The 23,479-nt window shown below is 39.1% G+C and overlaps 2 protein-coding genes and 1 long non-coding RNA gene across 6 annotated transcripts in view; 2 read left to right on the top strand and 1 right to left on the bottom strand.

Annotated features, from left to right (window-relative positions):
• Positions 1 to 17,517, top strand: part of tasp1 (taspase, threonine aspartase, 1) — a 32,073-nt gene extending 14,556 nt beyond the window's left edge. For all 4 annotated transcript variants that reach the window (XM_088351827.1, XM_088351828.1, XM_088351829.1 and 1 more), the window contains 3 exons: positions 1,202 to 1,309; positions 2,684 to 2,757; positions 16,045 to 17,517. In XM_088351827.1, the coding sequence (XP_088207953.1) occupies positions 1,202 to 1,309; positions 2,684 to 2,757; positions 16,045 to 16,137 (275 nt within the window). In that variant the 3' untranslated portion in view covers positions 16,138 to 17,517. The remainder of the gene's footprint in view (positions 1 to 1,201; positions 1,310 to 2,683; positions 2,758 to 16,044) is intronic.
• The window catches only part of LOC148354567 (general transcription factor II-I repeat domain-containing protein 2A-like), an 83,205-nt gene that overhangs the window by 28,868 nt on the left and 30,858 nt on the right, over positions 1 to 23,479 (top strand). The window lies entirely within an intron of this gene.
• On the bottom strand, positions 1,260 to 22,411 carry LOC148354569 (uncharacterized). Its single transcript, XR_015852551.1, has 3 exons — positions 21,989 to 22,411; positions 1,420 to 1,506; positions 1,260 to 1,303 (listed from the first exon to the last, which is right to left on the bottom strand). It is a non-coding gene; the product is annotated as an uncharacterized LOC148354569 (long non-coding RNA).

Genomic DNA, 23,479 nt, shown 5'->3' with positions numbered 1-23,479 from the left:
ATTTAGTACAGGTCATTAGTAATTTAATATGTTTAACTAAATATTCACAGATCCACCCCAAAAAATATAAAATACCAAAAAATGTAGCTTTTTAGTCCAACAACAACACAAAATCACTGGAAATGCAAAACAATCAAATATGAATTAAGAATATTAACTTGCTGTAAATACATGAGAAAATGCCCCAAAAACTATTTACAATTACAGGTCCTCTGCAAAACACGAAAAAAATGCAAAACCAAATAAGTAAAACAAGCAGCAAAAGATCAGCAGCCTTTAAGATTGAAAGATGGAATGCACTCCGCTTCCCATAAATTCATATCATTTAGATGAGTCCGAATTTGGCTCATTTTTCTGATTTTTTTTTTACCTAGTCATTTTTCTTTTTTCTTTTTTTTGTCGTCCGTCTTGAACTCCATTATTACCCAACACCTATAGAGCCCTTCTCATGATTGTAAACAAGAAGCTGCTGCATGTGCATTGTTGAATCAGAATGGCAGAATTCATGTCAGTTTATAGCAGCCTATTGACACAAAAAGATCATTGATCATGAATAAGAACGGCTCAAAATAGCACAAAGTATGTGCTAGGAGCCAGACAGTGACTTTGTTTTTCTCACCAATTGTTTTGATCAGCGCTGGATTACTTCCTTTGACGGTTCTGAAAAAAGTGTGTCCTTGATCGTGCTTATAAATTGCTTGAAAAAGGCACGAACTCTGAAACGAGTATATTTGCATATTGGACAGAGTTAATTGACATTGTTAAAATGAATTCTCTTCTCTGGTAGCCTTGCACCAACCGATGGTTTCCATGGACAAGAACCTCCAGTCTGTCGTTTAACCCTAACAAATTTGACAAATTTAAACCAGAAATCTCTTTAAGTCGATCCCTAGGTCAGCTCAAATCAACGTCGTCGCTATTGTATTGCCTAAATCTTCTCAATTGTAATCGTCGGCTGTATAACAATATCAAAGACACGTGGAAATAGCGTACACCAATTTACGACAACGTTGGCAAACATAACCGTTGGACAAGGTCTACTTTTCTGCTTTGAACAACTCTTTCAAGTGTCGGGATATTTTGTCAAATAAATAGCAGCTAATTGCCTTCCCTCCTATCATTTACCAGACAAAAGCCAACATTTCCTTTTTTCTTTCTTTCATGCGACGTGCCTCCATAATAAATGACTTTTTCCATGCAGGCTCACCGTTTCTGGCCGGCGAAGATCGAGTTTTGGGAGGAGTCATCGTCTTGCGCTTCGGCGGATGGGCGGAGCCTCAGCCGGCTGCTGATACTCGGGGTTCTCTAGGTGAGATTTCAAGTTCATGTAGAGCGTCAAATACCCGGCCACTTGACCGGAATCGGTTCCAGATCGGTGAAGTGTTTGAACAAATCTGCTTGAAAACGACGCCAACACACCTCCTGCACGATATGTGTTGTCTTGGCTGCGGCTGCATCGGCTCGCTACAGTTGAACTGTACGGGTCAGGTGTATCGACATTTCCTTCTGTGTGCATTGTTACAAAGAATGACAATAAAAGTCAATTCTATTCTATTCTATTCTTATGAAGCTTCACTGCCCCCTACTGGTCACATCCAAAGGGAAGGGTTTATCAGAGTAGTCACGGGAATTCTGTTCTTTTTTGAAAAACGGCTCTTTCGGCTCGGCTCACTAAGAAGAGCCGGTTCTTTTGGCTTCCAAATGGCTCCCCATATTTGTTGTTTTTTGGGAATATATTAGCACTATCAATAAAACACAACGCAACCAATGAATTAGTAACTCGTGTAGAGAAAGATGCATTAAAAGATATGTATTTGGGTCAATTCTAATTTTGGTGGTGACTGATTCAGCCGCCAGCTAGTGTTTACGGTTTCCCAACCGAATGAATCATGAAAGAAGCGATATCCAAGTCAAGTCCTGCTTATTTGTGACGCCCTTAATCACAAGGAATCTCAAAGGGCTGCACAGACCACAGATTATTGCAAACCACAGACTATTATGACACCATCCCCTCATCTAAAACCTACATGAGGGAAAGGAACAAGTCAAAAACCTCAACATGAAGAAAATGAAGTCAAGTGAAGTCATGTTTATTTGTGGAGCCCTTAATCGCAAAGTCTCAAAGGGCTGCACAGACCAAAGACAATTGCACACTACTACAGACTATTATGACACCATCCCCTGATCTAAAACCTACAGGAGGGCAAGGAAAAACTCAAAAAGCTCAACATGAGGAAAAATGAAGACTAAACGTAGTTCATTTTATAGGTTAGACTTGTTTGAGGAGTTGGGGGAAATAATGACTGATCAGTTCAGAATGCATATAATATAGACACAAATAAAAACTGCACGTGGTTTGATTGTAACAAAGGGAAAAGTAGGTTGGGTTAGTGAGTTCTTCATCCCGACTTTACCGGTGGTCTGTTTTAACAATCAGGCTCCAATGTCACCCATTTCACAAACGCAATTGAATGCTAATCTTCTGAAAACATTCTCAATGTTCTTCGCTTTGGCTAATTGTGTTGCTGGATTTAGTTTCTATACCTGCGCAACAGATGTTTGTTTTTTTTCCAAGCAAACTTTGGATCCTTTATGTTGGCTTCGCGAGCATTTTTGATCACGTAGGTTTGATCTTCTGCCTAAAGATATATTTTTGATATTATTTGTGCTTGTTTTCCCCCAGTTGAGTTTCTTTGGAGTCACACCACAGAAAGCATGTGTGTCGGCTACATGTCTGCCCAATATAGCAAAGCAAAGGTAAGCTCTCTTCCCTATCATTTTTTTGTTTAGTTAACGTTTTAAAATGTTGGATTATTAATACAGTAGACCCTCTGGGTAGGGCTGGAATCAGTTCTGAGGAGTGAAATAAAAGTGTATAGTCGGGGAAAGAAAATGATGTTATTTAGCTAATGCCTTCCAGACCTGGGATTTGAGCTGGTACGGTGCAGTTAGAGGGTGGATGCAGAGAAGGGTAGGAGATGGCGGATAACAGAGTTTTAAAGTTCAACTTGCCAGGATTGTTTACTCTTAGTATATTTCCTTACTCCTTACTTTGAACAATTGGTTGATCCACGATTGGGACGTTCAACTTATTTATAGTAACAATATATGTGCCTTGATGCAGCTAGATTTAGGTTTATAACCAACCTAAAAAGATTTCACGGCTCACAAATGTAACAGAGTGCATGAGGTGGGAATTTTTTACATAGAGTTTGCCTTTTAGAAAGTAATTCATTTACGTGTGTCAATTACTTTGTATTTTTTTATTCATCTCAAGATCTGTTCCGATGATGACCATTTTTTGCTTCTACCTTTAGCATCACTGCAAGCTTTGGCACACATAGCCAATAAATACTGTACAAAAATTCTGTATTGTATTACTGCAAAGTCTTTACAGAGATTCTAACTTTAATGAAAATGAGGAAAGCCATCGTAGGAGTTAGTGAAGTCAATAGCGTGTCTGCGTTTTCATGAGGCCGTGATGCAGAGCAGAATTTGATATGCTGTCAATAGCAGACAGGCATCTTAAAACATAACTCAAAGTTTGAGTTTTATAGGTTTTTGATCGCACAAAATATTGTGGTATAACGAGGAAAATTGCCCAAAACATTGTTTTCCTTATCAGGAAATAAAAAAGACATAAGATGGTACTGCCGTATCCTGGGGCTCTACCGTATTATGATCATGGCACCGATAACAAAGATTATACAGTATACTAATGTCTTTCATGTACGTCATCTTGTGGAAAAAAAAGTTTGAATTGCTAAGTCTGTCACTACAGCAGATTTAATAGGCGGATGTGTAAAAACCGTTAAAGGAATAACTTTAATGACCTAGATTTAGATTTATATTCGACCTGAGAATATTTTACGGCTCCCAATTATTAAGAGCACATAAAGTAGGGGTCTCTCTCTGCCCCGCAGTTTGCTTTTTATGAATTCATTCATTCACGTGTGTCAATTACTTTGAAATCTGGATAAAAGAAAACACGATGAGGAAGAAAAACGGGCCTATAAAATACGGTTCCAGTTGGACAAGCAACATAAACCACCTCGCACCTCATCATATGAGAGCATTCCGAGTGTAACCGTAGCAACCAAATAGAAATCCAAGTCGGAATATGCGCATCCCGCTTTCCAGATGTGCTGTCCAAGCTACTTAATGGTAGAACAAAGAACGCGTGCAACAAGAAAACAGAGCAGCAGAAGAAAGACAAACGCGCATTCCTTCTTTGGAATCGGCTCCGTGGCTTGAAATGCTATCGGCCCGCTGATGAAATCCATAATCTGGACGCCTCTCGTCAGATTTGGATTCCCCGGACCGCTACAGCGTCGGCAGCGGGTGGTCCGGATTGATGAGTCCTGTCTGTAAATGTAAGCGGGGTTCGTACGGGTGATTGAAATCCTTAAAATTGCCTGAATTTTAATGCTGTGCTCTCAAGTTCAGGAACATGCTTGAATTTTCGGTAAGTGCTTGAAAAACGATTGAAATTGACGCCACCTCGGCAGTCTGACTCCATAGACGACGGAATAGATGTAGAAAAAAATAAAAATAGTGACTGAAATCGACCCCGACGCGTCTGCTCTGGTTGCTGGTCATGTGAAGCGTCACCGCCCCCTACTGTTCGCACCCAAGAGGACAGCCCTATTTAGAAAAAAGACACTTTTGGCTCGGCTCATTGAAAAGAGGTGGCTACTCGGATTTTTTTGGGTGATATATTATTAATAATAGTGAGACAACATGTGCCAAATGATTTAGTTATTAATAAATTCATGTTTTGCGGGGGATCCCTGCAGCGACTCCAAAAATGTCAGATATTCAAAGTCTCCAAGTGGATTATAATTCTGTAACATTTTTTTTTTACCAATGACTTGACTCATGACATAGGCTAAATCTGTCCCCTGTTACAGTGCATAGCAGTAACGGGGAGGGAGTGCAGTAATAGGTGGAACGTGTTATGTTTAAGTTAGCCTTTACTATGAATGTGATCCAAAAATATGTTAGTGTACAGTGATTACTGTGATAGTGTTTTTTTAAATAATGCGTAGAAAATAAGCGTAACGGGGTAGCCGTCTTTTCCTCATCAGTAAACCCTAAGAAAACATTGGGGAAGAAATGACGAAATATGGTACTTAGTATTCTTCTCCTCAAATGTTTTTCCCCAAAAAATATTGTTACATCAGAGAGTCACGTGACCAAAATGATAGCCAGCAGATGTTTTCTATAGAACTTATCAGAGTAACGGGGGAGACGGTTCACACTGGGACACAACATATTTGGGTGATTTTACGCATGGTAGAATGCTCTAACAACTAAAATTGACATTAGGTGAATAATAGTAATAATAATAACACAAGGTCACTGTACACGGAATAGAAAAACTACACTAAAACTAGAATAAAACAAACAAGCGAAAAATACAAACATATAAACAGAATATGCTTTTTGAAAAAGGGAAAGGGGGCATATGAGGCAGTTTCTTATGGGTAATCAAGTCAAAAGAGGCCGCATTTGAAGATGGACGAGAGGTCGGATGGTAACGAGTTCCAGAATGGGGGGGGGGGATCAGAAATGGTCTCAAATATGATCCTGAAGGCAATACAGAAATCATGAAAAAGCATGAATGGAGTGGATTGTTCTCACTTGTATTTGGAACAGTAGTCCATCGTAGCATTTCTGTGTACTTGTACTACAATCCGAGTCACGTATTTCGAATGAATGTATCCTGCGTGCACACCGGGTGGTCGTGAGCAGCTAAGCATACGAGAAGATCTTTTAAGAATAAGTACAAGCCCAGTTGACACCGGGACTCGAACGGCACCCAATCACAGGAACCCCCCACCACAGAACAAATGTTCAATCTGCGTTTCCACAACAGCAGAGAAACCTTAATCCCGCTTTCCTGAATTTCGAGAACACGTCGGACCGTATGGCGAGCTGACTCGGTTTTTTAATCGGATTACAAAAAATCAAGAACTCGGTGACAATATTTTCATTTTCAGAGACAGTCCAGTGCAGATGACACAGATTTTCTTTTTCCACCGAGTGCGAGGAGAGAGGTCTCTGTTGTTCCGAGGCGCTCTCGGATTTCAAAGTCTTGTCGCCGTGTCCCGCCGTGCGCGTTCCGGAGCTCTTCGTTTTGCTCGGCGCGCCGTCCGCTCTTTATCACGTACTTAGTACTATTAGGGTTTGAAATCCCATCATTTCGAAGGCATCTTAAGCGAGCGCATCTTAGTTTTGAGGTCATCGTCGCGCCAAAACAAAATAAATGAGCAAATAAATCACGTCCTATCCAAATATGACATCAATGTAGTTACTTCATTCATTTATGCATTCTGTCATTAATGCATTTCAGTATTTATTTTCTCGTGTATTGTTTTTTTGTTTTTTTTTGGAGGGGGGCGTATTTTGTGGTGTACGTTTTTGTGTGTTCTTTGTCCTTTCATTTGTTGCATATTTTGACTAATGTTTTATCATGAAACTTTGTCTTGTATTCCGGTGTGAATTTTGTCATTTATTTTCCGTCGTGGTTTTTGTAGTTTTATTTTTTTGTCTGTCGCGTACTCTGCCGCATATTTTGTCCAGTAATTTGCCACGTGGTTGGTCATTTATTCAGTGGGTATTTTGTTGCCTCTTTTGTTTTGTTTTTGTCATTTTCTTTCTCATTTTTTGTCGCATATTTTGACATTTTTCACCTATTGGTTGATTGACGAATGCAACAATAAATGGCTTTTACCACCAATAGGTGAAAAGCTCAGGCGGTTTAACATTTTGTCGCGAGAAAATAAACACCAAAACAAATAAATGCGCAAATATATGAATGCGTTCCATTGATGTCATATATTTAGATATGTCGTGCTTTATTTGTGTGATCATTTGTTGCTCTGGCCTATATTTGGAGCTATTTATTTACGTCTCCATTTCTTTCTACATGTGGCGGTATCGCTCCTCTCTAGTCCACTCGGTCGCGAGTGCAAAACAAAACTTGAGCCCTGTCTTTCTACCCGACCCCTCAGCGCTGCCAAGGCATTCTCGACCAAATCCCGGAGCATCTGTTTCCTTTCCGGCCGGTTACGGTCACGGTGAAGGACGTCCATTAAAAGATTTGCTCGTTTTAGCGCCGCGCTTCGATACTTTTCATGTCGCACCAAAATCTGTGAGGTCATCCTCTTGCGTTTTTTGATTAATAAGTGGATACGATGATGTCTCCATTGATGCAGTTTATGCTTCTAGCAGGTCGACGGCTAGCACAGACGTTTCAATTAAAGTGTCTTTATTGTCGTTGATATCAACATGGTGACACATTTTATGCAATGTGATTTGACATGGCACTCCAGGATGATACAGTATATGGAAGCTCTTTTACTGATACTAAGTGCTACAAGAAGAATAAGATAAGAATAAGAAAATGCCAGGATCAATAGGCAAACATATTTGCAAGGTCATTTTTGGAGACTAACCTAAGTTGTAATAATTGTGCGATGAAAAGTAGTTTATTAACATTTAGCAACGACCACAATTTAGAAATTGTCCCGTTTTGCGAACGGACCCAAATGCAGGGAAGACACAACAGAGACTGCTATGCTCCAAAAGAGGGATGGCGATGAATGACAAAAGGAGAAACAAAGTAACCAGCAAGTGGTCACAAATAATAATAATAATAATAATAATTTCCTTTGTATTGTCATTCTTTGTAACAATGTACACAGAACGAAATGTCGATACACCTGACCCGTTGTAGCGAGCCGATGCAGCCGCAGCCAACAGAGGGCGCCGCCATTTTTACCAATGTTATAAGTCTTAGGTATGACTCGGCCGAGGTGCGAACCAGCGACCTCCCAGATGAACAGCATTATAAAATAATGAAACTGTCCAAACCTGACATCATAGTAGAAGACAGCAGAAATAACCAGCAGGATAAAAATGGAAATGGCAATGACCCGACCTGCGTGTCGTCCAGGCACTCATTTTAAATGGTCAGGGTAATCACAATCAAGGCTTCCTCTAGTGAAGGTGGTGGCACAAATAAGTCAATAAATAAAATGTAAGTACCCACTTTTTGATGCAACCGGCAATGGATATGTTTTCCAGTTTTGCACACTTGTTTAGGATGATCATGGCCATGGGGAAGAAACCGTCTCTGTTTATCTTTTTCTTGTGTCACGGAATCATCATTTATCTTTTTGTTCAACTCGTACTTGTCAAACTGAGTCACGAGATCCTTTTGATTTATATAAAAAAAAATATTGTTATTATTGGGTGAGTTCGACACCACTTTTTGGACCAATACCTGTATGGGCATTCCATTTTTTTGGTCTATTTTTTACTGCAGAGCTCCCAAATTACATTCTGTAGTTGACTACACTAGTTTATAGAAAATTACAAAATACTCTGTTTCTAAGAAAAAAATGAGGAAACAATCAACCAATGTTAAGATCGTGCTTTTGGTTTAAATTCAAAAGGGAAGTTCAATTCATCCGCAGTGCATCTTTAGGGAAAGATGGCCATCTTTAGAAATCAATCCATGTCACAAGTGCTTTATGATGCTTCACTTGTCCATCACAATTTACGTTTTAATCAGTCAGTCTGTTGATTATGACTAATATTTAACAGCTTTTCTCGTACCAAATTTGTACAATTAAGTTATCAACCGTCACAACTTTGCTGTGTTTTATTATAACATTGTCTAAGAAGCACTTTCAACCTTAAATGGCACTCTTAAATTCTTCAAAATCTAAAAACTATCTATTTTAAAATCCCTTTTTCAATCTTTGGCAGCCCTGTTAACGATACCAAGTGCCGATACTGCTACAAAATGACTGCTTTCTCCATACTCGGCGGCATGATCATGATCACAATATGGATGTTTGTTTTTGAGCTTTTTTGATGGACCAAAATTTATTGTGAAATAAACACATGGGAAACACATTGATATTGTTTTTGAACATAATAACACTCATGTGTTGCTATTTCCTCTGCAGCGCCAAGTAATGTGCTCTATATTATTCATAAGTTGTTTTTGAAGGAATATGATTAAATATGATTTGAGTCGGTCTTAACCGCTGTGGTGGTTAAACATTCCTACATTAAAATAAGCTTTAACAATAAATTATCCAACAGAGAACTCCAGAAAGGAAATATGCTTTCCAAAGCAACAATATTTGTGTGTTGTTTTTTTTTAATATTGCAACATCCTCATATTCCCGTATTATAATAATATTCCAAAATATTTCCTGAAAAATGTTTTATGGATACATGCATATTATTAGAATAGAATAGAATATACCTTTATTGTCATTGTTACAAAATGGGTTAACATATTGTGACAACGAAATTGGGCATGACACTCCAGTCTCACATATATTGGATACAGAAAAAAGACTGTTGTATTAGAATCAATTATCAGTAATAAAGCATTAGTATTTTGTAATTAGTAATGTCATATTTTTTGCAGGAGATCCCTGAAAAACACATGAAATATAAATTGAAATTTTCACAGATCTACCAAGCAAAATGGAATATACAAAACAATTTTTGCTGCCCTGAACAGATTTCAAACAACTCAAAATCTCTGAAAATACAAAACCATGAAATAAAATATTGACTTTTCTGGGCTGTAAATAAATGATAACATGAAAAAAAATCGATTTACAATTCAAGTTTAACCAATTTAGACACAGAGCCCCTAAAAATGGTGCAAATGATAAAAATAAGTAAAACAAAAGGCAAAAGATCAGCAATCTGAAAGCTTGCATTCAAGCTTTTCTTCTTCGGAGCAATCAATCTCATTTAAATGCGTCCAAATTTGGCTGTTTTTTCTGCACTTTATCCACACAGTACGTTCTTTTCTTTATTACTTAACACCTATAGAGCCCTTTCCCTGTTTGTAAAGAAGTGTGAGGTATCCAAGGTGCATGTGCATTGTTGAGGCAGAATTCATGTCAGTTTATAGCAGCCCATTGACACAAAAAGATTGTAGGTCATAGGTAGGAACAGCTCCAAATAGCACAAAGTATGTGCTTGCAGCAAGATAGCATCAACAACAAAAAACAACCTTCTTTTGTCCTTGAAGAAAAGTGCTCGAATTTCGCCCCAAAAAACGCTACTTAATGTGTTTATGTAGCGCGAGATCCCTTTCAAAAGCGTCAAATTGGCCTCCTCCGCCCTTCCAATGCGCAAAGATGAAAACTTTTCCACACGAGCAGCGTGTAAGAGCTCATTTCTTTTCTTTTTCCCTCCCGCCGAGTCGTCGCGCTCTCTCAGATGAAAGCGGAATGTGAAACGTTCGCCCTCCCCCTCCGACTCGGCTCGCGCTCTTCCTGGACATCATTACCACTTGAAAGCTTTCGCTCAAATAGGACGGCATGCCACGCCGGCCCCTCTGATATCTTCTCTTGTACATTTTGTTTTTGTTATCCATTTAGCGCCGCTAATAAATCGCACATGATTCGCTGAATTTCAAAGCCGCGACGAACGGCGCCGTCGGCCGCCGGCTTCAAATGTCTTTTAGCGGCCCGCGTTCGCTTCCAAGAGTGTCGGGGGGGTCGTTTGACGTTCGCAAATTCAAATTTCCTTCCGAACTGCCACTAGGAGGCGCTCGGCCGGAAAAGTAACGAGTAATCTTTATGGGCGGGACCATACGCTTTGGTTACAATTCGACGGTATCGCGATACTTAGGTCCCGAAATCGTTGATTGCGGTTTTGTTTTCTTACCTTGCAAACACGCATTTTAAATCATACGCTTTTTGCGATATTAAACCGTGAATGATGTTCAAACAATGCACATCAGTCGGTCCTGCATTTTGACCTACCTGATATAATTCAATTCCGATTTTAAAAACCGCCAAAAACAAAATCACGATATATACATGAATCGTTTAAAGTGATTAGCATGAAACATGTACGTCTTTTGATGCCAATTTTCCATTTCCAGATCATTTTGCAGTTGTTTGTATTTGTTACGATCAACGGATTAAATTGATCACTTTAGGTCTGCACGATAAACTGAAATTGAATCGGTATTGCGATGTGATGTAGTGCAATTTTATGGCAGTTTATGGTTCCTCCTTGTTATTTGAGGGATGTCGTGTTTGGCCAATCAGAATTGTCACGGTTTGAGTTTTAACGGCGCCGATAAAGGCCAGGCAAAGTTTGCATACAGCAACCCTAACAAAGCTCCCCAGAAGAGTTTAAAGCATGTCACTAATAACATCCCTTGGATGCAAAAGTGGGGTCAAAAATGACCCCGTTGGTTGTTATTCTCCAAAATCCTAAAAAAAATATGTACTACTGTCATATTCCAGGTATTCCTCATAAAACATGTTTATGACATCCGTCTCCAGGTTGTTTTATTGGGGTTAGGAATTTGTTGCCCTACATGAAACCGATAGTACTGGTTGCCACGGTTACAAATGGCAGGAGAAGCCTCCTAAACTGACTCAGATACAGCACCTTCATCATCTGTTCGCTGTTGTATTTCTGTGTAAAGCATTATCCTACTCATACTATTGACAGGCAGCAGCGTGGGACAATACTGATACTGTTGAAAAACCATTTTCTTGTGGCTTTCATATTTTTGTAGTGGAGGAAAACTTTATGATAGAAATGCTTCAATGGCATTGTGAGATAAGACACCTACCCCTTAGAGGGAACCTGCGACTTTATAAGTACAATATAATAGTATTATTATCCAATAATAATATCGTATGTATTTTACAAAAGTAACAGCTGCGACTTATAATAAAGTGCTCTGTATCGTTTGGTATGTATTTACAAAATATTTGACTCATTTGCAAAATAAAGGATGCAATGCATAATCAGGGGTACCTATATTAAAAATAACGGCTGCATTTTATAATCAAGTGCTCCTTAGAATTCGGTATCTATGTAAAAGAGAGTTTTCCTTCACAAGAGAAATTGGTCAGGCTTGTATTCAGATATACTCTATGGTCCATTTTTATTTACAAAAGAATGTTTCTTTTTCAAAAGTAACGCTTTTGGCCTTTCATGTGTGCCTTATAGCTCGGTATTTATGTCAAAATCTTTCATTTACCAAAGTAATTGGTCCGGCTCGTAATCAGGTACGCCTTATCGTCCTGTTTTTACAGTATTGAGCATGCAACGTGTGGGTTTTTCGATGCAAAATTCCCGCCGATGGTGCAGTGGCCCAAAAGAATGCGAGTGAAATAGTACCCGACATATTTCACGTCACAGTATAGATATGTTACTTCCTATGAATGTGCGTCAACCCTAAAAGTAAGGTCTGCGCCTTATAGTCCGGTTTTGACAGTACTCGAGGTGCCACATGTGACGCAAATTTCCGCCGACGGTGCAGTCGGCGTGGCCCGAAAGACGGTGATTGAAGTCGTAAAGGACACGTGCGTCCTTCGCGCTACAGTATAGTTAGTGACTGCCTATAAATACGCTTCCTCAACCGCAAAAGCAGCCTTCTGGAATGAGGAACATGTCGTCAGCATTGTGGCCGACTCGCCTTCTGGAGTGTCTGGCTTTTTCTTTGCCTTCCCGCTCATTATGGTCGGCGTGTACCATCGTCACCAGGTCTCAAAAGTATTTCCAGGGTTGGTACGATGGCTTGAAATTCTTAAATGCTTGAATTTTGGGTCAGTGCTTGAAAATGATAGAAATTGTTGCCATCTTGGCAGTCTGGCTCTTTTGAGCACCCAATAAAAGAAGAAAACAATGTTTGAATACGCCGACACACCTGTCTGGTGGCTTGTCATGATGGCGTTGTTATGTCAAGTGTCACCATCCCGTACTGTTATCACCCGAGAGGACAGCTCTATTTAGAAATCCATTTCCCCGAAAAGAGCTTTTTGTTGAAGATTTTTTGATAAGATAAAATCAATATAACTATAGCATTATGCACCAAATTATTTAGCAATTACTTATTTCAGATGTTTTGCAGGGGATCCTTACAAAACACATGAAATATAGAACAAAATATTCACAGATCTACAAAATGAAAATTGTAAAAAGCAAAACAATAGGAGCTTTGTACACACAAAATCCAGAAAAATGCTGTACAATATAATAAATTTGAAAAATATGACACCTTCGGTGCTTTTAATAAATGATAAAATGCAAAAAAAAAAAAAAACTATTTACAATTCTGTTTCAGCCAATCTAAACACAGATTAAAATAGAAATTGAAATAAGTCAAACAAAAAGCAAAAGATCAGCATCCACGCTTCTTCGGAACAATCAATACTCATAAAATGAGTCCAAATTTGGCTTATTGTTCTGCTTTTTGTACATGGCATGTACTTTTTCTTTTCTTTGTCTTCTGTATTGAACTCCACTTATACCCAACACCCATTTGGCCCTTTTCACGTTCGTAAACAAGTGTTGTCGAGGCAAAATTCATGTCAGTTTATAGCTGCCCATTAACACAAAAATATCATGGGTTGCAACAGCTGAAAACTGCATCAAGTGCTATGTGCTAGCAGCAAGATAGCCAATTTATTTTAGGCATCAAAGTCAACAACAAAAACGTTATTTGATCGGCGCAGGATGAAAGTGCTCAAAATGTGCTTGAATGTGGCCATGAAAAAGAATCCTGTATTTCAAATGATGGCGGGCGGCATGGATTCATGTTCAATTTAGGAGGAATTGTCCGTCCTTCAAAGGTTCTTGTGACATGAGAGCACCTTAAGTTGATTAGGAAAAGGCCTTTGAAGCTTCACTCGAAACTGATTTGCTGCTCGGGAAAGATGAAGGCAATGAAGGCCACGAAGACAGAAGCTTGTATGGGAAGAATAACCCAGAGAGCGTTGCCATGTGTGTGCGGGGCCCCGGCCGGGGGATCTTTTAGCTGATGACAGTGGGCCTCGGGGCGCCAGGGGACCCCGTTCAAGAATGTTCTGGAGATGGATGTCAGGCTCATTTGGTGGCCCGTTATTTTTTGGCCCGTTTCGCAGATTTGATGACTTTGATTGGGATGACGCACTCTTAAAGTCCAAACTGACAATTGGAAATGAAATAGAAGCTCGTGTTCCAGGTCCAAAACCCGGGCACGGCGTCAAGCCGATGCGCAGCCGCTGTCTGGGGATGCCCGCTCTTCCAGATTTTGACATTGTAGACTTGGGGCGGCATTAGCTCAGGAGGTAGAGCGCTCGTCTTGGGATCAAGAGATCACAGGTTCGATTCCCGGCTCCTCCGTGTTATATGTCCATATAGCAGACAAATCTTGACGTTTTTAGGCTTTAAAAACAAACCAGGTACAGTTGTACCTCTACATACAAGTTTCTCTACATACAAAAGTTTCAGGTTACCAACGGGAAAATATCGCCTCTCGTTACAAAGTCATGCAGTACAATACGCGCTGCTATTTGCCGCTCCCAGAGTTTCTTGAACGTAAACAAATTGGCTATCGCTTTAAATCTGCCTGGAAACCGGTGTGCATGCGTGCTCCCGGCATGCTCTCCGTGTCACAGTCTCGGTTCAGAGTTCAGCGTCGAGGACGAAGAGGGTTTCTGGCAAGATACAGAGGACACAGACATCATTCTATCAACCCGTATTATAGACATTTGAGCAAAATTCCACAAAGTCTCTGAATTTGTGGAAAGGAATCACTCAGAAAAAGAGTAACTAAGTAAACATAGTTTCTCTTTGAAACTGTAAACAAAACAATTGCACAGCTTAAGCTCTGTTAACGTGACATCAACTTGAATATAAAGTCGTTAACTTCTATTGGTTTTGCCCGGTGGTTCCTAAAGCCCGTCAAACTTGTCTCCGGACGCCGCTTTGTCCACCGTATCGAACGGCGGCACGTCGGTAACAATGTACCGTGCGATACGATCCGTTAGCGTGTGTCGGCCTCTTTTTGGCACCTTCGAGAGAAAAAAAACTTGTTTGCAGACTGCTTCTTCGGTATTTTGGGGTTCACCGCTGTCGCTCGAAACCCACAACGTGTCTGAAATAGTCAAGTGCTACGTGGTTTAGAAATTATAAGTTGCGGCGTCATAACAGATAGCTTCTGCGTGTGCGTCGCTACGCGTCGACGTCATTTCCTGGACATTTCAGTCATGGGTGGTCACAAAAGGGGGGCAAAAGAGAAGATGCTAATTGCTAATGTGAATATGTCATATTTGTGACAGCCCTACTTGCAGAATCTATTTTGTTCTGGTCATTCTGGAAGGGGGATGACCTCACGTGCGGTCCATTTTCAAGCTTTCTTCATTTTCCTCATGCTGAGGTTTTTGAGTTTTTCCTTGCCCTCATGTAGGTTTTACATCAGGGTATGCTGTCATAATAGTCTGTAGTATGTACAGCCCTTTGAGACTTCTTGTGATTAAGGCTGTCACAAATAAACATGACTTGACTCATGCAGGTTTAAGATCAGGGGATGCTGTCTGTGCAGCACTTTGATACTTCTTGTGATTAAGGGCCAAATAAATAAACATCACTTGACTTAAAATGCCAAGAAACATCAGCAATAGAAAGAGTTGTCCAGAGTTGCGTCCTCAGTGGTGCCTCGACAATCCAGTCACTTAAGGAATCCGTCCACCTGTGAGACGTTCATTTTCCTCTCTTGTCCTTTGCATATTATTTGTATAGTGCTGTCTTTTAACCTCCTTTCAGACTCAAAATAATTTGATCATCAAGAAAGGATAAAAAAGTATTTCTTAAACTTGCACCCTGTGTGCCAATTCCACAAAAGAGGTGTCCAAGATGGGGCCTGAGGGCCAGGATCCATGATCAAATTAGGCCCGCGCATTGTGTAAAAAAACAAACAAAAAAAAACTACAGTTTTAAAGACCAACCAGATGTCATTAAAGTGTTCTCCCCCTCAAATGACACCTTTTTACTGATTTTTTTCAGTGAACCTTTATACTCTTCCCAGCAGCCCCAAAGTCATTTGAGTCTGAGATCCCTGATGTGGGGCAATATCTGTTTCACTTGTAATCCATTGTTCCACTTGAATCCATTTTGGTGACCATTCAAATATTTCTTGTGTTCATCATCAGCCTTTTTACATGATTAGAAAACTGGATAAACTGTATATCTCTTATTCTTTTCTTCCAGACGCACATTTCCAGATTACCACCTGGGACAGTTCCTGGTCAGTCATTGGCCATCGAAGGGGGAGTTTGTCGTCTGATGAACGCCGTGGATTGACTCTTTCTTTTTTTTTTTTTTTTTTTTGAAAATGTCTCAAGCAATACCGAAGAGGAAGCCAAAACGTGTCGTTTGCGCCCTCGCAGAATTTCTTTATGCACTCGGATGAAACGTGATCATGTACTCCATTTGTACTTGTTAGCGTCGATGATTTAGAGGTCAACAGGGTGGGTGATTGGGATTTTTTGTATTCTTTGGAACTATTTTGGAAGCAATTTCAATACAACTCACAATTCATGATATCATGCACTTTGGTAGATTGATGTTAAGTCACAAAATGGACGTATACAAAGAGCAGGAATCGGTTCTGAGGGGAGAATCACACAGTAAAATTGCCATATTGCAAGGGATAAAACCCATTCTAATTAGCTCATCAAATTCTCCTTAATCCCCACCCAACAAACACCTGATACAGCAACTCACAATATAAACAAAATGAATAGTAACATAAATAAAGTATAATTATTGAAAGGCACAAAGCAACCATGTATGGAAAGAGACCTGAGGGAGGCTTATCCACACCCATAGGGATTTTTCATTCCCCAGGTGCTCCAAATAAAACATTCAAATAATGAATACATCCGTAGGACTAAACAAGATTATAAAGATAAAAGAAAACTGACGTTCGATCTACCTCAAGTGTGATGTGACTTGAGCTGGTGCAGTGGAGTAGCCAGGTGGATATAGAGGTGGGGTGGTTGGGGATTGTCAGGCCAATTAAACCTAAATCTGATTTTAAAACTTCCATGTTGAGAATTGTCGCACCCTCAGAAGATGTTCCTGCTTCAAACCCCTCGTTATTGTCGGCGGAATACGGCAGGGCAGCCATTTGTGTGCCTTCTTGGTATTTTTGAATAATGGCAAGCTCCAGTTTTGTGAATCTATTCATCTATTCGCTTCTCCCGCTAGCATCATTAGCCATCAGATACAATACGAATAATAGAATATGGTCTTTACAAAGGGCATGGTATCCTGAACTGAATGAAGAGCGAGAAAGGCATTGTGGGAAATATTTGGGCCAGCCGCATATCGGCATTTCAACGATAACGTAACACAAACCGATAGCTGAGCAGCATTCGATATGACGTCGACCGATAGGTAACTCGGTTTGAATTTGATGACAAAATCATTTGTTGTGGACGCTCTATACGGCAAAAAGGAGCCAAAAAGCATCCGATTCCACACATTAATGTGAAAACCATATAAAGCGGGGACGCTGTATACCGGGCCTTTTACTGTATTGAGAATCATCAAGATTCTTACTCTGTTCCAACTATGTAATACTCGTTTCATGTATAATGTATCCGGGTTGTCTTTTCTGTCAGGTTTCAAGACAATCATTTGTAAAAAATGTATGAAAATACAGCAGAGAACAACAAATCCACTTTCACCGTGACTTTCTTGTCAGCATTTGTGAAGCCTTCGCGGGATGGAGGGGAAAAAAAGGGAAAAATGCCACTCGCGGCTATTTGGGGAGCAGATGTTTTGTTTTTTTGTTTTCACCCCGAGAGACGGCTTCGTATTCCCGTCAAAAAATGGCACGTCTGGGAACCCGATCGCTCGCTGCTTGGAAAAGACAAGTGATGTCTGAACCTCATGACTCAAGTAAGTCCTTTTTTGACCGCAATTTTTTTATATTTCAACTTTTATTGAGCTTGTTTACGTAGTTACGCGCTCGGGCCAAATAGTAGCGACCCGACGACGACGAAATGAAGTGGCCGTGAATCCACGACCCTTGCTGTCGGGCACAGTCTGTATGAAGATCTGGAATAATGAACGGCAGCTGTGGAGACTGATTTCATGCAGGTGGGTGCTCTTCTGCCACTCCCCCCAAGTTCTGCGCTATTGGAGGGAAATGGTTTGGAAGATCCTGAATTACTGAGTGTACATTTCTTTTTACCCTCTACATTTTTCTTCAAGTGTTTTTGTGACATTATATATTTTTCTGATGATTTTCAATTCCAGATTTGAGTACAACTGTTCACATCATTTACCATTCTTATTTTTTTTTCCTGTTTTCATAAAGTTCTAGTTAAAATATTGATCTCATTTTGAGCCTTCCCCCCCCCAGAAAGACATTCCACTCTCCGGGGCCAGGACAACATTGAATATTAACTTCATCTTTACAGGCAGTCAGTTGGGTTACCCTCGATTTGAAAAAATGGCAAACAATAACTAAATCGGCACTTTTGGTGGACTCAGCCTTTTTTCTCCAGAAAGACATTCCACTTTCCCAAGCCAGAACGACATTAGGTATCTCCACCTTTCTAGATGTGAAAATGCCAAAAAAGGCACTGCCACCGTAGTAGTATTTAATTATTATATAGTGACTTGATGGTGTGGTTAGAAATGTTTTCTAGCTTTTTAAGGTGCAAACTGAAGTCAACTGTTGAGGTAGGTTACCCTAGATGTGAAAAATGCCCCCAAAAAGCCACAGCCATTCGAGTGTTTTTTTTTAATTGATAACATATTGATTCAATGGGCTATCAGTTTTGGTAGAAATGTTGGCGTTTTGTTGAGATGTTTGAGATGCAAACTGAAACCGACAGTTGAGAAACGTGTTTGCCTTTCAGCCCAGACTATCTGACCCGGGTTCGAACCCCGAAACGTTTTTAGCGAGGCCACTCGCACCATTAGCTTGATGAGGGGCTATTAGAGGGCGGCCACTTTTCATCAGTGTTGCCGGGAGACCCTCAAGGAACATTTTCTTTTCGCTTTGAACCTTCTCTGCCCCCAATCTCTTTGTATGTCTTTGAAAAGGGATAACGGATCTTTCTTTCGAAGTGGACGAGGCGCAAAACACAAAACAGACGCCGGAGCCAATTGAGACGAAAGCGGCCGATCGATAAGGTTGCACTCATCCGGTTTATTTATTTTGGTATTTTAATTTTTCATGACAGGGGTGTCAAACATATAGCAGGCGGGCCGGGGAATAATGCCGATTGCAGCGCAATTAAAAAGAAGCATCTTGCGTCTTGTCGAAAGTCTAGCTGCCGTTTGAACTATGCCAAAATTGTCCTTCAATTCCCAATTTGACAGTACTTTTTGCTTCTTTTTGTCCTACTTTTTCATGTTTTTCGGGACATTTTCATCGTACTTAGTATCTTTTCATACTTTGAATTAAAAATTAATGTTAGTACTATTGATACTTTTTCCGTTTATTTTTACCATATTGACGTTTCATTTTTTTCATCGTGTTTCACTACTTCGTCTTACTTTACACTGTACATGTACATGTAACTAGTTTTTGTACTTTTTATGTTACATACATGACTTTTTCATGATTTTACTATCTTTTGTGTGTACACATTTTTCATTTGTACCTTTCAGGACTTTTTCCCTTGTCCTAGTTTTTGTTCTTTCCCCATACTTTCTAGTGCATTTTCATCCTTACCTAAGCGTTTCAGTACATTTTTCACTTTTTGACATTTCCGTTTTTTTAACATCCTGCAGTACATTTTCACGGCGACGCTCCGCTGCCCTTTTTCGTGCCAAAATAAAATGGCCGTCGTCTTCCACCCGAGTGAATAACTGCCAAGCGTCTGAAAAATGCTATTCTGACTCTGTGAATTGGGCCGCTAGCTCGCGCGATCCCTTTTTCCGAGCCCACCTCCTTTGGACCGGATCTCTACTGCCTGACTAACCCCTTTGTGTTTTTGTGATTTTTTTGGGCATATTAAACCCTTTCATTTTTTTGTGATTTTTGACATACCCCTTTTGCGATTTTCATGATTTTTGACATACTAACTAACCCCTGTGTGTTTTTTTGTGATTTTTCGACTTTTGTAATTTTCGCGATTTTCCGACATACTAACCCCTTTGTGTTTTTGTGATTTTTTTGGGGGCATATTAACCCCTTTCATTTTTGTGATTTTTTGACATACTTACCCCTTTTATGATTTTCATGATTTTTGACATACTAACCCCTGTGTGTTTTTTGTGATTTTTCGACTTTTGTGATTTTCGCAAATTTTTGATATACTAACCCCTTTGTGTTTTTGTGATTTTTTTTAGGCATATCAAAGCCTTTCATTTTTGTGATTTTTTTTTGACATACTAACCCCTTTTGTGATTTCCATGATTTTTCGACATACTAGCCCCTGTGTGTCTTTTGTGATTTTTTGACTTTTGTGATTTTCACGAATTTTCGACATACTAACCCCTTTGTTTTTGTGATTTTTTTGACATACTAACCCTTTTTTTGTTTTTGTGATTTTTCTACATACTAGCCCTTTTCATGTTTTTTGTGATTTTTTGACTTTTGTGATTTTCGCAATTTTTTTGACATACTAACCCTTTTGTGTTTTTGTGATTTTCGACTTTTGTGTTTTTGTGATTTTTTTTGACATACTAACCCCTTTTGCGATTTCCATGATTTTTCGACGTACTAACCCCTTTTTGTTTTTGTGATTTTTCGACTTTTGTAATTTACACAATTTTTCGGCATACTAATAACCCTTTTGTGTTTTTGTGATTTTATTGGCATATCAAACCCTTTCGTTTTTGTGATTTTTTTTTTTTGACATACTAACCCCATTTTGTGATTTCCATGATTTTTGACATACTAACCCCTTTTATGTTTTTTGTGATTTTTCGACTTTTGTGTTTTTGGCAATTTTTCAACATACTAACCCCTTTGTGTTTTTGTGATTTTTTTGACATACTAACCCCTTTTTGTTTTTGTGATTTTTCGACTTTTGTAATTTACGCGATTTTTCGGCATACTAACCCCTTTGTGTTTTTGTGATTTTTTTTGGCATATTAAACCCTTTCATTTTTGTGATTTTTTTTTGACATACTAACCCCTTTTGTGATTTTCATGATTTTTGACATACTAACCCCTGTGTGTTTTTTGTGATTTTGCGACTTTTGTAATTTTCGCGATTTTTCGACATTTGTGTTTTTGTGATTTTTTGACATACTAACCCCTTTGTGTTTGTGATTTTTTTTGACATACTTACTTACCCCTTTTGTGATTTCCATGATTTTTCGACATACTAACAACCCCTTTCATGTTTTTTTGTGATTTTCGCAATTTTTCGACGTACTAAACCCCTGTTTTTTTGTGTTTTTTCGATGTACTAACCCTTTTCATATTTTTGGTGATTTTTTGACACATTAACCTTTTTAATATTTTCCAGTTTTTTCAGTACATGTTTCTTATTTACATTTCAGTTTTTTTCTTGTACTTTGAAGTATTTCTTTTTGTACATTTTCATACTATACTACTTAGTACTTGAAACTATATTTGGTGCTTTTTTTATATACTTTCTAGTCCTTTTTGTACCTTTCAGTATTATTTCTTTACTTTATATATTTTATATAACTTATAACACTTTCACACTTTTTACTACTTTTCTTACACATTTGAGTACCGTATTTTCCGCACTATAAGGCGCACCGGGTTATAGGGCGCACCCCGAAAAAATAGTTTTTGGTCCTATTTTTGACATACATAAGACGCACCGGATTATAAGGCGCTACAATGGGAACGTGGACAAAACAGTCAGATAGTTCAGTCCAACTGATTCCCCCCTTAACATTCCCAAAGCTTGCAAAGACGCAAATACGTGTCGAAAACACGTGCGGATGCGGTGTCCGTACGATGTCACTCAAATGCATCGTTCCATCATTCGGAAGGTTAAAGTCTTGGGATTCAATAAATGATAACCTTTCCTTCGTATCTATTTTCTTTTTCGCTCGCAACTTTACTGTGCATATGACAATAAACACTTGGAATTGAGTTGAATTTAAAAATAGACACTCCATTATCTGCACCGCTTATCACAGAAACATCGAGTTCAGTCTGAAACAAGATACAGGGATAATATAGAAAGCCGGAGTAGCTCACCGAAGTCGTTGTGTTCATAATAATGTGCAGGCAATGTCCTCTTATATCCGTGAGGGTAGTAAATCCAGGAGAATACAATATTTACAAATACAGAATAGAAAAAAATGCTTTCTCTATGCCGTCAGCCACATGCTATACGCATACGTATTTTCGGCCAATTGCAGGCTTTGTTTCGCTGTTTAAGCCAATGGCAGCCTGTAAATTATAAAAAGGATCCGCCTCTTGACCTCCGAATAACTTTAGCCAATAGTGATCGTTTCAACTGATGATTGACACGTCTTTTTCGGCCAATTGCAGGCTTTGATTGCCGTTTGAGCCAATGGCAGTCTGTAAATGATAAAAAGGATCCGCCTCTTGACCTCCGAATAACTTTAGCCAATAGTGATCGTTTCAACTGATGATTGACACGTCTTTTTCGGCCAATTGCAGGCTTTGATTTCCGTTTGAGCCAATGGCAGTCTGTAAATGATAAAAAGGATCCGCCTCTTGACCTCCGAATAACTTTAGCCAATAGTGATCGATTCAAATGATGATTGACACGTCTTTTTCGGCCAATTGCAGGCTTTGTTTGCCGTTTGAGCCAATGGCAGTCTGTAAATGATAAAAAGGATCCGCCTCTTGACCTCCGAATAACTTTAGCCAATAAAGATCAATTCAAATGATGATTGACACATTGGTTAGCCAATGAAACGCCGGTAAATAAATCTCAGCATCCACCGCGTACTACTTGGCGTTCGGGGGAAAATCTAGTCGGCGGCTGCAAGTTAGTTGGAAAACTTAATGTTGATCCATAAATAAGGCGCACTGTATTATAAGGCGCATGGTCAGCTTTTGAAAAAAATAAAGGCTTTTAGGTGCGCCTTATAGTGCGGAAAATACGGTACTTTTCATTAATTTTTCATAATTAAAGTCCTTTAGAATACCTGTTCATTCTTTATACTACTTTCCAGTACGTTCATCATATTTAGAACTGTTATGTTTATTTTTTGTAATTGTTTGATACCTTTTTACACTTGAACAGGTTTTAATATTCCAATATCTTTTTGATACTCTTCGGTACAATTTGCACTTTACTCCGACTCATTTTGTTTTGCAACCCTCGGACGTTTTTTTCATACTTTTAGTACCTTTCAGTGTTTTTTTTGTCTTTGCAGAAGTTTAAAAAAAATATATTAAATTTTGTATCTCTTATAAAAAGTAGCCAGTCAGGTTACCATATTCAGAAAAATATTTTCATAAAAAATAAAAAGCAAAGACTAATATCTCATCCGCAGGTGTTAAATCTGGCCCGCAAATCAACACAGTGAGAAGCTCAAGACAAAAGTAAGTTGCAGTTTTTAATATGTCCACTTGATGTCACTGAAGTCATGCACCAGCTGCAAAGCATCTTTAGAAGTAGTTCTTCTCCATTTTTCCCTTTGTCTCTCACTTTTCATTTCACTCTCATTTTCTCGCTCTCTATTTTATTTTTTTACCTCGCTCTCCCTATTT

Source organism: Urocampus carinirostris, chromosome 13 (assembly GCF_059441175.1).
Source record: "Urocampus carinirostris isolate Australia breed hairy pipefish chromosome 13, RoL_Ucar_1.0, whole genome shotgun sequence".
NCBI lineage: Eukaryota > Metazoa > Chordata > Actinopteri > Syngnathiformes > Syngnathidae > Urocampus > Urocampus carinirostris.
Note: the sequence above shows the minus strand (reverse complement) of the source record. Positions and strands in the feature narration are given on the sequence as shown.